General features: G+C 35.7%; 1 protein-coding gene across 2 annotated transcripts in view; it reads right to left on the bottom strand.

Annotated features, from left to right (window-relative positions):
* The window catches only part of LOC127544097 (cytidine monophosphate-N-acetylneuraminic acid hydroxylase), a 91,562-nt gene extending 78,174 nt beyond the window's left edge, over positions 1–13,388 (bottom strand). The window contains exons 1-3 of one of the 2 annotated variants that reach the window (XM_051970593.1): positions 13,218–13,388; positions 2,816–2,930; positions 2,196–2,399 (exon numbers count right to left, since the gene is read on the bottom strand). In XM_051970593.1, the coding sequence (XP_051826553.1) occupies positions 2,196–2,399; positions 2,816–2,823 (212 nt within the window). In that variant the 5' untranslated portion in view covers positions 2,824–2,930; positions 13,218–13,388. Of the gene's footprint in view, positions 1–2,195; positions 2,400–2,815; positions 2,931–11,201; positions 11,766–13,217 lie in introns of those variants that run through there. The other variant, XM_051970594.1, reaches the window with a different exon arrangement.
* Positions 13,389–15,684: the final 2,296 nt, after the last annotated feature.

The raw sequence follows: 15,684 nt of genomic DNA, 5'->3' as shown, positions 1-15,684 counted from the left end.
AGATCAGCTAAGAGAAAAAGTGGATAGAGTGCTTGGCCGGGAGTCAAGAAAACTCAACGAGTTCAATGTCTAACCTTCAGCCACTTATCTGAGCCTGGATAAGCCATGATCCTGTTTGCTTTGGTTTCCTCATCTGTAAAATGAGCTGGATAAGGAAATGGAGAACCACTCCAGTATCTTGGCCAGAAAACCCCAAATGAATAGACATGACAGAAACTAAACAACAAAAATGTGCCAGACATGGTGCTAAACTTTTTGACAATTATTATCTCATTTGATCCTCACAACAGTTCTGGGAGGAAGGTGCCATTATTTTAACGGATGAGTAAACTGAGATTCACAGAGGTTAAGTGATTTGTTTAGGGTCATACAGCTAATAAGTGTCTGAGACCAGATTTGAATTCTGGTCTTCATAACTCCGGGCCCCATGCTTTAATCACTAATCTACCTGCCTGCTCTGGTCATTCTCAGAATTTCTTCCAGTCTTTGTTTTTTTTTTTTCGCTTTACCATCCTGAATTCTACATTCTTGGGGCCAAAAATATCTATTTATAAAAGCTCTTGTTAATGTATAAGACTGCTTGCCATCTAGGGGAGAGGGTGGAAGGAGGGAAGGGAAAAGTCAGAACAGAAGTGCATGCAAGGGACAATGTTATAAAAAAATTATCCAGGTATATGTTCTGTCAATAAAAAGTTACAATTAAAAAAAAAAAGCTCTTGTTAAGTAGCACATATGAGAGAGCACATAACTTCTCTCCCTTGGGCAACAGATAAGTGCACTTGGTATAATCTGCTCCATACTCTGAAGTCTATTAGACCCTCACTCTGGGTAAAGCCTATTGGCCATCAGCCTGTGAATGATCAAGGTTAGATCTCTGATCTCCAAATGACAGTCAGATATCTGCATTCTACAATGGGAAAAAGTTCCAGCAGGCCTCTGGAGATTCAAAGAATTACTGATAAATGGACAGCACAAAGAATTTGAACTAGAGCTCTAAGTTTCAGGGGCATTCCTAGTTCTGGGCTGTCAGGAAGGAAGCACACTGCTCATGTGCTGGGTGGTGAGTATAGATTACCTACACCTTAAGGAAATGGGAGGAACTTTCAAGACTGTGTATACTGGTAGCCCCTGACTCCACACATAAGAACTGGTATAAGGGAAGCTGTGAGAAGTAATCCATTTGGATTCCTACTCTATTCCAATCAATATTAATCAATTTCATAGAATTATATCAAAGTTCTATTTATTAGACCCAGAGCTATGAGCTGCAGATTCTAAGTTCACTTGTTTAACTATAGGAAGTCAGCTGTAAGACTCTCCACCCTTGTTTTTCCTTGTCATGATGACCAAGACCATCATGACAGAGATGACAATTACATGGAAAGTTTCCCAAAGTATTTTTGTACCTTTGGATCAATCACTTGTCCAATGGGAGCAGACTACTTAGGTCACTGACTATGATAAGCTTGTACCATTTTCTCCTGCCCAACCTAAGAATAAGCCTGTCTATCTTGTGTGGAGATATCCCTTACTTCATCTAGCTTGTAACCCTGCTGACATATTATTTTGTTTATTTTAGTCTATATGTTACATGTCAATCAATGAAATTATTCTGCATTTAGTATAACTGTTCCAGAATGACTGAACATCTAGCCCTATAAAAATAAGATCCTGGAAGAAGAAGGCATCTTAGATCATGAGGAAGATTTGAGGTCTACTTCACAAGAGCAGACCACGGACCCTTTAATAAAGTTCCATTGGTTCAAAACTCTGCCTCACTCTTATATTGCAGGCAAGATAATTTTTATCCCTACAAAGTTTTTTCCCCTCCAGTTACAAAAAGTTTTGAATATCAAAAACAAGAGTTAAGACAAACACTTTCAAATACATAATAGAGCAAAAGGTCATACAAGAAATTGTAAACTTCTATTATAAATGTAGCTTTTTGAGCAAAAACATTTTCCCTTCCCAACTTCATCTCCCCAACTTTAACTTGAAAAAGGACAGGAGAAGAGACAGAGATAGAAAGAGTACAACACAGACAGTCAAACAGTAAGATGTTAATTTTTCAGAGAATAAAATTTTTTGTTGAATTTTGCCATCATTAAATATTTCCTCTTCACTCCACGTATTTCTGCAACCAAATTTTTATTAAATACTAACATTTCAGCAAGAAAACAAAGTGCTCGATTTACCTTCCATCTAAATCTTCAATGTCTTCTATAAACAATCCTCCTTGGTGTTTGCACATATTCTTGCATGCTCGAAGGTGGTTTTTATCTTTATATAAGATGTAGTTTTTGCCACTTTTCTTATTCCGAAAAAAATTGATTCCTTCTTTAAGTTCAACAACCTCCAGAGGTGATAGGGACAACAGAATCTCTGCAACCTGCTCCTTGCTATTGAAAAAGATGAATTGTAAATGGTGGAGTGGGGAGAGAGATGAATAATACTGCTTAGAGTTAAGGTATTCAGTGTTGGATAAAAGCCTTAACAACTTAGAGCTCAAATTTTGGACCTTTCTCTTAACTTCCACCACCACCACCACCATCACCATTACTTTCCCTTTCCAGATATCCATAAATAAAAGCTTTCTTTCCTGGCACAACACATATAAATATATGTACCCACATATACAAATACATACACATATATATCATCCCCTTTATAGAACACATATCTAAAAGGCAAGGTCTCATTTCACAAAAGAGTTCTGGTTTTCAAAGATTTTCACATTCAAAACTAAATCTTATTTCAACTGTGCTCAATGCCCTTCACCACTCTTCTATACTTTGTGCCCCTCATCCATACTTACTTGTCCATTGCCTCCAAGTTCACAATTTTCTTTTTCTTTCAAGTGAATAACCGATCTTTGTGGCCACTGATGACTACGTGCTTCAGTAGTTTTTAAGATTTCAGTGTGTTCGTGTCTAAAATAGATAATGATACTATATTATCATTCCCACACATGCTGAGTGGCACTCCTAATGCTTTCATTTCAAGAGATTATAACTTTTTTTATATAAAGCTTTTTTTTATTTTCAAAACATATGCATAGTTTTCAACATTACCTTTGCAAAACTTTATGTTCTAATTTTTTTCCTTCCTCCCTTCCCCCCATCCTTTCCCCAAGATGGCAAGTAATCCAATATATGTTAAACATGTGCAATTTTTCTATATATATATTTCCACAATTATCATGCTGCACAAGAAAAATCAGATTAAAAAGGAAAAAAGAGAAAGAAAAAAATGCAAGCAAACAACAACAACAAAAAATGAAAATACTATGTTGTGATCCATACTCAGTTCCATAGTCCTTTTTCTGGGTACAGCTGATTCTCTTCATCACAAGACCATTGGAATTGGTCTGAATCATCTCGTTGTTAAAAAAGAACCATGCCCAAGAGAACTGATCATCATATAATCTTGTTGCTGTGCACAATGTTATCTTGGTTCTATACACTTCACTTAGCATCAGTTAATGTAAGTTTAAAATTACAATAAACTTTAAATTTTTCTCTCTCCATCTTTTTCAGAATAAACATACTGAATAAATAGTCCTAGACTCCAACTTCTATGAACACCTTTCTCTAAGGAAAAACAATCTATGCTAGTATTGAAAAACACTTTTATTTGAACAACAGAAGTAGTTCAGGGAAGCATTCTGAACTTAGCATAAACCTCTGATTAATGAAACTACCAAATATTTATCATAACCAGGGAATGAACTTAGAATATATCTTGGTTATCTGGTTTTTAGAGCCAAAAAGAAGTCCAAATCACTTTCAAAATAGATCTTGCTATCAGTTTCACTATTAATTTTAGAAATTCTGCTGTTTCCTTAACAAAGCTTTTCCAAAAGAGTAGTAAATATTCATTCTCTCTCCCTGCCTCCCTCTCTTTCCCTTCTTCCCTCCCTCCCTCTCTCTCTCTCCTTTCCTCTCTCTCTCTCTCTCTCTCTCTCTCTCTCTCTCTCTCTCTCTCTCTCTCTCTTCTCTCTCTCTCTCTCTCCCCATATTTATATATTTGGGCTCTATGATACAAAACATCAAATAAACTACTTCTCTTTCAACAGTTAGAGATATATGTGAATTACTGAGTACAAATTCTTTCTTCAAAATAGATTTTCATTGCTGTCTGTTACTGTCTGCTCCAGAATACAATTAACTTGAAATATCATTTGGTATGATACCACAAAGTTCAAGACTGTACTTCTTAATTTTTGACCTAATACTGAGCCAAGGAAGTAGAAAGCAGAAATGATTTCCATACAAACTAGTCCCCAAAATACTTTGCTTTAGTCAACTAACACAGCAGCAGCTGCAGAAGAAGCCTTTGATAAGGGTTTCTTGAACTAAACCCTTTAGTTCTTGAACTAAACTAAGAAAATTAAGGCTGTGCTTCCTGTTTTCTCCTGTTGTGGTTTGTCATCTGAAATAGGAACTACTAATAATTTATGGTAAAATTCAGGTCTCAGCTTACACTCAGTTTTCCAGATAGAGATTTGGACAGTAATCAACCATTCATGATAATAGCTTTTTAAAAATTATTTATTTTTAATATTTATTTCTTTTAAAATTTTGAGTTCCAAATTCCTTCCTTCCATAATGCTCCCTCCCCCAATCCACTGATAAGGAAAGTAATATATCAATTATGTATATGAAATCATGCAAAATTTATTTCCATACTAGCTAATGACAAAAAGAATGGCAAAAGGAAGGAAGGAAGGAAAGAAGAAACAAAGGAAAGAAGGAAGAAACAAAGGAAAGAAGGAAGAGAGAAAGGGAAGAAGGAAGGAAGGAAGGAAGGAAGGAAGGAAGGAAGGAAGGAAGGAAGGAAGGAAGGAAGGAAGGAAGGAAGGAAGGAAGGAAGGAAGGAAGGAAAGTAGGAAGGAAGGAAGGAAGAGAGGGAGGGAGGGAGGAAGGAAGGAAGAAAGAAGGAAGGAAAGGAGGGAGGGAGGAAAGAAGGAGGAAGGAAGGAAGGAAGGGAGGGAGGGAGGAAGGGAGGGAGGAAGGAAGGAAAAAAGAAGGAAGGAAAGGAGGGAGGGAGGAAAGAAGGAGGAAGGAAGGAGGAAGGAAGGAAGGAAGGAAGAAAAAAATTTGCATTCTGAGTTTCTCAGTTCTTTCTCTGGGATGTTTTCATCATGAATTGTCTTAAATCATTGTACTGATAATAATAACAAAGTCTTTCACAGTTTACCCTTATTACAACATTGTTATTACTGTGCACAGTGATCTCCTGGTTCTTTTTACTTCGTTTTGCATCAGTTCACATAAATCTTGCCATATTTTTCTGAAACCACCTCCCTCATCACTTCTTATAGCACAAGAAGACTTCATCACAATCGTATGCCACAACTTGCTCAGATGTTCCCTGGCCTATGAGCATCCTCCTCCATCTCCAGTTCTTTGTTACCACACAGAAAAAAAGCTGCTATAAATATATTTGCACATGTATGCCTTTTTCCTTTTTCTTTGATCTCTTTGGGATATAGTAGTGTATTGCTGTGTAGTGCTCTCTTCTTTTGTATAATATTATGGTTCTCTGGGTGCAGGTTTCTTGGGAGGTTTCTGGAGGCAGCCTTAGTTTCAGTTCCAGGTAATAATCACCTCAAATGCAGCCAGGAGTTAAAATCCAGTCCTTTATTGTATACTTCAAAGTCTTGAGCTTCAGCTCCTAGCTTCCTCCAAATGTCTCCAGCCAGCACAAAGGTGGAATATGGAATGAATCTGACTCCTCCTCTGAGAGTGGGCTTATGAGAGGTGTGAATTTGGATATCTCATACTGAACCCTGAAATCTCCCAAATGTGTGAACTAATGTGTGAGCTCTAAAGGTGTTAACTTAAGCATTGTTTCTATCAATAGTAGTGACTTAACACCTTGTAAGGATTTGCTCTAATGTGTGAACCAATAAGCACTGTCAATTCTATTGAGTTAACACTAGGATTTTAACATTGCTGGATCAAAGAGTATGCACAATTTGATAGCCCTTTGGATATAATTCCAAAGGTGCTCTTCCAAATGGTTGGACCAGTTCACAACTCCACTAAAAGTATATTAGTGCATCTATTTTGCCCCATCCCCTCCAGCATTTGTCGTTTCTGATAAGCAAAAAGTGATACCTCAGAGTTGTGTTTATTTGCTTCTCTCTAATCAACAGTGATTTAGAGCATGTTTTCCAATTATATATAGTTTTGATCTCTTCTTTCGAAAAATGCCTGTTCATATTTTGACCATATATCAATTGGAAACTGAATTTTATAATTTTGACTCAGTTTACTATATATTTGAGAAATGAAGTCATTAGAGAAACTTACTGTAATGTTTTTTTTTTTTTTTTTATATTGCTTTGTTGTCTATGGTACTTTTACCAAATGTAGTTTCCCTGATTATTTCTTTTAATTAGGTCTTTTCTTGCTTTTACCTTGTTTGAGATCATAATTGCTACTTTAGCCTTTTTAAAAATTCACATGAGTGAAGCATAAGAAATGCTGCTCTAGTCCTTTATTTTAAATCTATGTGTGTCTTTCTATTTCAAATGGGTCTTTTGTAAACAACATACTGTTGGATTCTGGTTTCCAATCCCTTTGGCTATCTTCATCCATTTGATGAGTAGGCTTATCCTACTCAAACATTTATTTGTATTGTTTCTTTTCCTCCATTCTATTTTCTTGTTTAATCTTTCTCTTTTTTTATCCTGCCCTCCCCAAAAGTCTGTTTTGCTTCTGAGCACTGTCTTCCTTAATCTGGTTTCCCTTTTATTATTCCTATCCTCATATCTCTTATCCCCTCCTGTCCTATTTCCCTATTTGGTAAAACAGATTACTATAACCAGCCTAATGTCAATATATATTCTTCCCTCTTTGAATCAATTCTGATGAGAGTAAGTTTCAAACATTACCTCCACCTACCCCCTATCTTCTTCTCCACTGCAAAAGCTCTCTCTTGAATGCCTCTTTTATATGAAAAAAATTTATCTCATTTTATCTCTCCTTTCCCCCTTTTCCCAGTATATCTCTTTCTCAGCCCTTTATTTATTTATTTTTTTTGAGGGGGAGAATCATCCCAACATAATTGGCTCACACCCATATCCTTTATCTATGTAAATTTTCTCTACCAGTCCTAGTAATGATAAAATTCTTAGGAGTTACAAGTATCATTTTCCTACATAGGAATGTAGACAATTTAACTTTATTGAGTTCCTTATACTTACTCTTCCATATTTACTTTTTCATATATCTCTTAAATCTTGTGTTTCAATGGTAAATTTTCTATTTAGCTTTGGCCTTTTCACCAAAAATGCTTGAAAGTCTTCTATTTCATTAAATATCTTTTTTTTTTCCTCTGAAGGTTTATTTCAGTTTTATTGGATAGGTTATAACTTTAGCTCCTTTGCCTTTCAGGATATCATATTCTAAGCACTCCACTCTTTTATGTCAAAACTGCTAAATTTTCTATGATCCTGACTGTGGATCCATGATATTTGAATTATTTCTTTCTGATTGCTTGCAGTATTTTTCCCTTGACCTGGGAGCTCTAGAATTTGGCTGACACAACTCTAGAAGCTTTCATTTTGGAATCTCTTTCTGGAGATGGTCTGTGTCTTCCATTTTCTATTTTACCCTCTAGTTCTATAATATCAAGGCAGTTTTTCTTGATAATTTATTGAAATATAACTTCTAGGCTATTTTTTTATCATGGCTTTCAGGTAGTCTAACAGTTTTTAAATGATCTCTTCTTGACCTATTTTTCAGAACAGTTATTTTTCCAATGAGATATTTCACATTTTCTTTTATTTTTTTCCAATCTTTTGACTTTGTTTTATTGTTTTTTTTTTTTTTCCTGTCTTGTGGAGTCATTAGCTTTGACTTGCTTAATTCTAATTTTTAAGGAATTATTTTCTTCAGTGAGCTTTTTGTACCTCTTTTCCATTTGGCCAATTCAGTTTTTTAAGGTATTATTTTCTTCAGAATTTTTTGTTCTTCTTTTATCAAGCTGTTAATTTTCTTTTCATCATTTCATTCATCAGTATAATTTCTTTTCCTTTATTACGCTTACTTCTTTCTTTAACTCTTGGAATTAACTCAGGAATTCTTGGTTTGGGTTAAATTACCATTTTTCTTTGAAGCTTTGCTTGTAGCTTTTGATTTTTATATCTACTGTCAAAGTGGCTTTTATTATTAATTTCTTTTTGTTGTCTTTATTGTTGCTTGCTTATTTTTCTAGTCTAATTTTTTTAATTGAACTTTATGTTAGAGTTGGGCTCTGGTCACCCAAAAAGTGAAAAGGCACTGTCCCAAGTTTCAGGCTTTTTCATGCTGCTACTTTCAGAGGTAGTTCTAGGAGTCTGCAAATTTTTGATGCTTCCAAACTGGTGTGATCTAGAGAAAGATGTGATCAATGCTCTCTTGCTCTGAATTCTAGTCTTCTACAAGGAAGGATCCCTACTTGCCTGCATCTGCCAGCACTAGCACTCTTCCTGGCCCTGTAATAGTGAATAAGTCTGCCATTCTCCTGTAGTCATTATACTAGAGCTTCTCTCTGCCTTGGATCAGGACGCTTTTTCCCTTGTGACCAATCACAAATACTCCTCTCCATCTCAAAACTGTGATACAGAGATATATATACACACAGTAGAATTGCCAGTCAGTACCAGCTATACCCAGTACTAGCAAAGTGTCTTCTATAATCTCTTATTATTTATTTGATTTTTCCCCTGCTTTTTACTGTGTCTGTGCTGAGAGCTCCCAAAGTTGTTGCTGCTGTAGCTGCCACCAAGGCCTCCTGTTGAGTGCTCTGTGCTCCAAACTGGATCCTACCCTTGGTACCATAGGTCTTTCCTTAAGACCTCCTAAGTTGTCTTAGGATAGGAAAAAAAAAATCTCTCTTGTCTCTACCACTCCAAAATTTGATTTGAGGATTATTTTATTTATTTATGGCAAGGTAATTGGGGTTAAGTGATTTGCCCAGAGTCACATAGCTAGGAAGCATTAAGTACCTGAAGTTTAATTTGAATTCAAGTCCTCCTAACTTCAAGGCACATGCTTTATCCATTGCACCATTTAGCTGCCCCAAAGCAGTGTTTTAAAATTATTTGGAGAGTAATGTAGGAGAGTTCACTGTCTTGGCTTCCAAGCGGGGAATGACTTTCATATCAAGTGTAGTAAGAAACCATGGTAATTTCTAATTATCCAATTAGGTAAATTATCTAAAGTTTACAAAGAAAGATATATTATTTTATTTGATCCCTACAACAGCTTTTCATGGTAAGTACTACCATCTCAATTTTATAATTGCAGAAATTGAAACTCCAAAAAGTTAAATTCCAGAAAGTCTGGGTGTTGAAGTTGACAATAAACTGGACTTGTTGCCAGGAGAGAGCAAGACTTGCTGCTTCTAACACTTAATCTCCTTCTACGCCTCAGGCTTTTCTGTAAAATGGAAATAATAATATCTATCTCACAGGGATATTATGAGAATCGAAGGAGATAATGTGTATGAAATGCTTTGCAAATCCTTAAAATCCTCTATGGACATCAATTATACCATTTCCCATGGTTCCACAACATCAAAGATGGGATTTAAATTCAGTTCTCTACTGACTCCAGATTAATGCTCCAGTATAGTAAACTGCCTCTATTCTGAAATATATTTAAAAGCACATAGTAATTTAAAACATAAAATAATTTATTAATGTTTTTTAAAGTCCCATTTTGGATCCTTACTTTGAAAGGGGCAGAAGGAATCTTCTCAAACTTTCCTTCATATCACCCATACAAACCAACTTCAGATGTTAAGCATGTTATTTGGAACATGTGAGAAAACTTAGCTGCTACCTATAATTTGTCTTTTAGTTTAAAGGAATTTCAATATTTTTCATATTCTGATATGTTGAGAGAAATGCAAACTACATTGTTGGGCAAGTAAGAACCCTCCTCTGAAACTGGGTCCCCATTATGAGAATCACTATACTTCTTTATAGGGTAGGGATAGAAAATGTTTTCTTATTTTTCTCTCACGTTTTTCCTCTAGTTATATATGTACATTCTTTTTTTTCTTAACACATTTCCTTATGTTGGGAGAGAAAATCAGAACAAAAAGGAAAAACCACAAGAGAAAAAAAAAGAAAAAGGAAAAAAGTAAACAGAGCATGTGTATAGTCTTCATAATTCTCTCTCTGGATGCAAATGGCATTTTGCATCTAGAGTTTTGGGATGGCCTTCAATCACTGAACTGCTGAGAGAAGCCATTTGTCATAGTTGATCATTCCACAGTCTTGCTGTTACTATGTACAATGTATTTCTGGATCTGCTTGTTTCTCTCAGCACACATTCATACAAAATTTTCCAGACCTTTCTAAAATCAACTTGTTCATTTTTTATAGAATAATAATATTCCATTACTTTTATATATCATAACTTTTTCAGCCATTCTCCAAATGATGAGTATCTATTCCTTTTTCAGTTCCTTGCCATAACAAAAAGAGCTGCTACAAATATTTTTGTACATGTGGGTCCCTTTCCCTCCTTTAGGATTTCTTTGGGATATAGACCCAATAGAAACACTGCTGAATCAAAGGGTATGCACAGTTTGATAACATAGTCCCAAATTGTTCTCCAGAATGGCTGAATCATTTTACAACTCTACCATATGTTTTATTTTTTCTAACAAGTGTCCCTATGCTATAGAAAACAATGACAATTGAGCACAACAAACAAGCAAAAAATGTAAATGTGGGTTTTGTCTTTAATGGAGAAAAAAATATATTTAACTCAATTATCTTTTCATAATATATTTTCTCTCCCATCCATCCCCTCTAAGATTATCTTCAATTTACTCAGTATTTATCTTGTACACATACATGTATATGTATATGTGTGTGTATGTGTGTGTGTGTGTGTGTGTGTGTGTGTGTAGTGGTCTCCCATATTAAAGTATAATTTCTTGAGGGCATGTACTTCTTTTTTTTTTTTCCTTTTTCTTTCTTTTATTCTTTTTCCTTTTATACTCAAAAATTAATACAGAGTCTGGAACATAGTAAATGTTTTAGAATGCTTTTTGATTGACTGATTGATTCAGTGCTTTGAACACATGGAACCTTATTATTCTGAGGAGCCTATTCCTAGAACCCAAATCAAGAATAGTTACCTACTCAGTAAGCTATTAAAAAAAAAAAAAAAAGAATGAAGAGGCCTTCTTACCTAACATTTTCTCCCTCTTTTCCTTTAAACATGTCTCTTGGGACTCAGCAGCTCTCCGTTGGAATTCTAGTAACTCCTAGTTTCACTGGTGGCTATTAACAAATGGCAATGAATTATTTCATTGCATTTGCTAAGGGAGGCTGAAGCTGGACCTCAAGTCCAGGCTTGGCTACATCTTCTGCTTTGCATTTCTTTCTTTGAGCACAGATGACTAAACAGTAATTCTGAGAGATGAATATTTCCTGTCTTGGCAGATACTGCATGAATTCAAAAGTTTCTGTTCCTATTGATCAGCAGCAACTACATTGCTTCCTGGAGGCAACCAAGAAGATACTGAAATTGAAAAGACTAAGAAAGCCTAAACTATGCCATGACTGATTAGATTTGAGCTTGGGGCCACACTTGTTTGTACTTCTTTGATAGCTAGAGATCCAAGATGAACTAAAAATATCTTTATGGTCCAATGTTACCTTTGAATCCCAAGAGAGTAATGCTATTGTTTTGTATTCTATTTGCTCATAAATGCTTTTGAGACTTGTTTCACTTTAAGCAAAATAAAGAAAAATAAAAGCGAAAAATAAAGAACTATCCTATACTTAATACTATACATATAGTATCTTTTCTAAAGGTCTTATGAATTTCTTTTAGGAAAGCACATATCTATGAGCCATAGCTAACTTTTTTTTTGAAGATTCTTCCTACAACTCAGGTAGAGGCAATGAGCCAGAGTATAATTCTACTCTGTTAGCAGACTCCCCCAGAATTCAACCCAGTCCTCTTGGGTTTTTTGAGGGAAGGAGTGCTTCCTTGGCCATAAGTAATATGCAATTATGTATATATTTACCTTGCTTTCAAAAATCTCATGGTTTTAAGGATTGATATAAATAAGGTCCAAGTTGCACCTTTAGAAACATACCTTAATGAAATGAAAGACTGAAAGGACAAATGAAAGATATTTCCACTAAAAACCTGGTCATCTTGCTACTGATGATACACAAAACGAATTTTCTGAAATATGTACTTTAACTCACAGACTGAAAAATGTTTGTATATTAGGGAGCAAAATATTAGAATATAGAATACTTTCTAAATAAGAATTTAGGAAAAATTCAGTAGTTTTTCATTTGCAGATTTTAAAGCAGATAAAACAAATCACATCTCATTTTATAGCAGAATGTATTTTAAAGGTTCACTCAGAATTCCAGAAGCCAAGACTGCAAAATAACCAGGAAATTACCTAACCCCTTCCATATTCATCTCCCCAAAAAACTATAAGCACACCAAAATGAATTCTGGAATGGCAGAACTAGCAAAAAGACAGGTGAAATAATCCTCTTGCCCAAGAATCTTAGAAAGTTGTCAGGAAAGGTCTGTTTCACTCAGGTAAAAGTGGGGTATAATCCAGGAGAGAAAAAGGAAGAAAAATTTGGAATTTTATAAAAATGAATTCTAAAAATTGTCTTTACATATAATTGGAAAAATTACTATTAAGCGCGTTTGATCCAAAATGTACTTGAAATAATACTGAGAAAGGTATTGATAGGAATTAGTTTTCCATGTCTTAGCCACACATGATCACTATGGTATGTGAATTTATAAGAGAATATGCCCCACGTTTGTGAGGAAAATGTTTTGTTGCTACATCTTCTTCTTCTTTTTCTTCTCCTTCTTAATCTTTTTTTTTTTTTTTTACCTGTGCTATTTCATTAAATGTATTTACTTCAGAAGTAAAAGGATAGCTCACATTCCTGAATATCTTAGCCATATATGCTCACTATCATATGTGAATTTATAAGAGACTATGCCCTAAGTTTGTGGGGAAAATGTTTTGTTGCTACTTTTTAAAAACTGTGCTATTTCATTAAACATATTTGTTTAAGAGATAAAGAGCTAGCCCACATTCCTGAATGAAGACAAAAGTTATAGTAGAGGATAAATAATTTCTGAAGTACAAAACAAACATTTTCATTTCTTAACCACTTAAATTCATAAGAAAATAAATGAAAACATATCTACCTTTTTTTTTTCCTCCAACAAGGAACGGTCCAAATAGCAGAACTATTCCTGAGAAATTGAAAGTTAGTCAGCAAATAGTTGTAGCTGAAGAAGCCTGTTAGCTGTTTGGACAATGTAATCTTACTACAGGTGCCACAGAGAATTTTCAATTTATCTTTATTGAAACTGTCAGCTCCACCCATGTTGCTTTATTTCAGATGTGTGTCTTGCACAGTTGATTGGACCTGCATGCTGCTTGAAGTTTGCCTTCTCTGATAATAATTCAGAACAAGGATATTATTGGGAGGGGAAAGAAGGCTGGGAGGAGGAGCTCTCTCTCCTGCCTAACTTATTCAGGCATCCTGATTTATATTTTGCTAATGGACTCAAATAGCTCTGGAAGTGAAAGCAAGGCTTGTAACTTTGCACAGCTTCCCTTAAATTCAATTCACTTTCAGGTCATGGTGCTACCTTTCTGATGTCAAAGTCTTCTGTGAAAGGACAAAGGACAAACAACGGCTTTTGAAAATCTCATATGGCAAACTCCCTGGACCAGTGTTCTGAAGAGTTATGACTTATATTAACACACCAATTGAGCTCAGTCTTCTAGAGTGCAATCATCTTTATTTTAGTACAGATAGTGAGGATAATAAAAACTGAATATTTTTATGGAATCCTAGAATTCTGCTAGAATTGCTGGGCTTCTCAGAGTTTATGTAACATAAAGAAAAATCTAAAGAGAAAAAGAGATCACTGGTAAACAGAGGAATAGGGAAGGTTTCTCAGAGAAGATGACACCTGAGTTAAGCCCTGAAATAAGGCAAGGATTCTGAAAGGTGTTGATGAAAAGGCAGTGTATTTAACCACGCGAAACAGCTTGTCCCAATTCATGGAGGTGGGAAATGGGAGTTTAGGAAATGGTTAAAAGTTCAGCTTAATAAGACTATTGAATGTGGAAAATAAAGTAATAATAATGATATCAAAAACACTACTTATCCTCCTGTTAGGAGAACAACTTGCTAGTGGCTGCTGGGGATCAAATTCTGATCAGCACATGAAGATTCCTTCATGTGAGAGGATGAATAGAGCCTCAGCAGCCACTAGCAGGTGACTCCCATAGTACCTCCCCGCTCCTCCCCCCCCCCAAAAAAAAAATGTTGAGTTTAAGTAGGGGCTTGATATGAGACAGTATGTTGGTAGCCAGATTGCGGGAATCTTAAACACCAAGCTAAAGAGCTCATATTTTATACTGAGGAAATAGAAAACCACTGAAGATTTTTGAGTGGAGGAAGGGCAAAGCTGTGATTTAAGAAGAATATTCTAGCAGCTTTGTGAAAGATGAACTGGGACATGGAAGATCTAGAAACAAAAGACTAATTAGGTTATTGAAGTAATTCAGGAGTGACAGAGGCTGATGAGAGCCAGAACTAGTGTCATGACTTTATTAGAGTGTAGAAAATAGGACTGAAGCTAGCTATTTTGTAGAGCTAGGATTAACAAAATCTGGCAAACATTTGCATATAGTGAGACTAAAGAAGAGGGAGGAGTTGATGATGATTCTGAAATAACAAACCTGGGCATCTGAGAGGTAGGCAGTGCCCTCACGAGGAATAAGAGAAGTTTGGAAGACTCTTAGGCGGTGCAATAATGAATTCTGCTTCATACCTGTTGAATTAGCAATGCTAATAGGATAATAAGGAAGAAATAACTAGTAGGTTCTAGATAACTAATAATGAACTAGATAAGTTTATTACTAAGAGAGCAAAGAGGCAGAAAAACAGGTAGATACTGAGAGAGACAGTTTGAGAGAGAGATAGAAACAAAGGCAGAGAGAAAAAAGAGAAAGACAAAAACAGAGACAAAGAAAGAGAGGAAGAGGCAGAGACAGAGATGGAAAGAGAAACAGAGACAGAAACTGGGAGAGAGACAGAGAGGCAGAAACAGAAAAACAGAGATGGACACACACATACATACACACACACACACACACACACAGATACAGAGACACGAAAACAGAGACAGAGAGACAGAGAGGAAAAAGAGAGAGGCAGAAATAAAGAGAGAGAAAAAGATAGAGGCAGAAGCAGAGATGGAAAGAAAAACAGAAACAGAGAGAGAGAGAGAGAGAGAGAGAGAGAGACAGAGACAGAGACAGAGACAGAGAAAGAGAGAGAGAGAAAGAGAAAGGGAGATGGACACACACACATAACACACATACATACGCAGAGACAGAGACAAAGACAAAGAGACAGACAGACAGACAGACAACGAGACAGAGGCAAAGACAGAGAAAGAGGGAGAGTCAGAGAGGGAAAAAGACAGAAACAGACAGAAATAAAGAAAGAGACAGGAGGGCAGACAGACAAAGAGAGACAGACACAGAGACAAAAACAGACACACAGAGACAGAAAGACAGGGAGAGATAGAGAGACATAGAGTCAGAGAGAGGCAGAGAAAGAGACAGAGATGGAGAGTGACATAAAGAGAG

Source organism: Antechinus flavipes, chromosome 1 (genome assembly GCF_016432865.1).
Source record: "Antechinus flavipes isolate AdamAnt ecotype Samford, QLD, Australia chromosome 1, AdamAnt_v2, whole genome shotgun sequence".
Classification (NCBI taxonomy): Eukaryota; Metazoa; Chordata; class Mammalia; order Dasyuromorphia; family Dasyuridae; genus Antechinus; species Antechinus flavipes.
The sequence above is the reverse complement of the archived record's forward strand: the minus strand, read 5'-3'. Positions and strand labels throughout refer to the sequence as shown.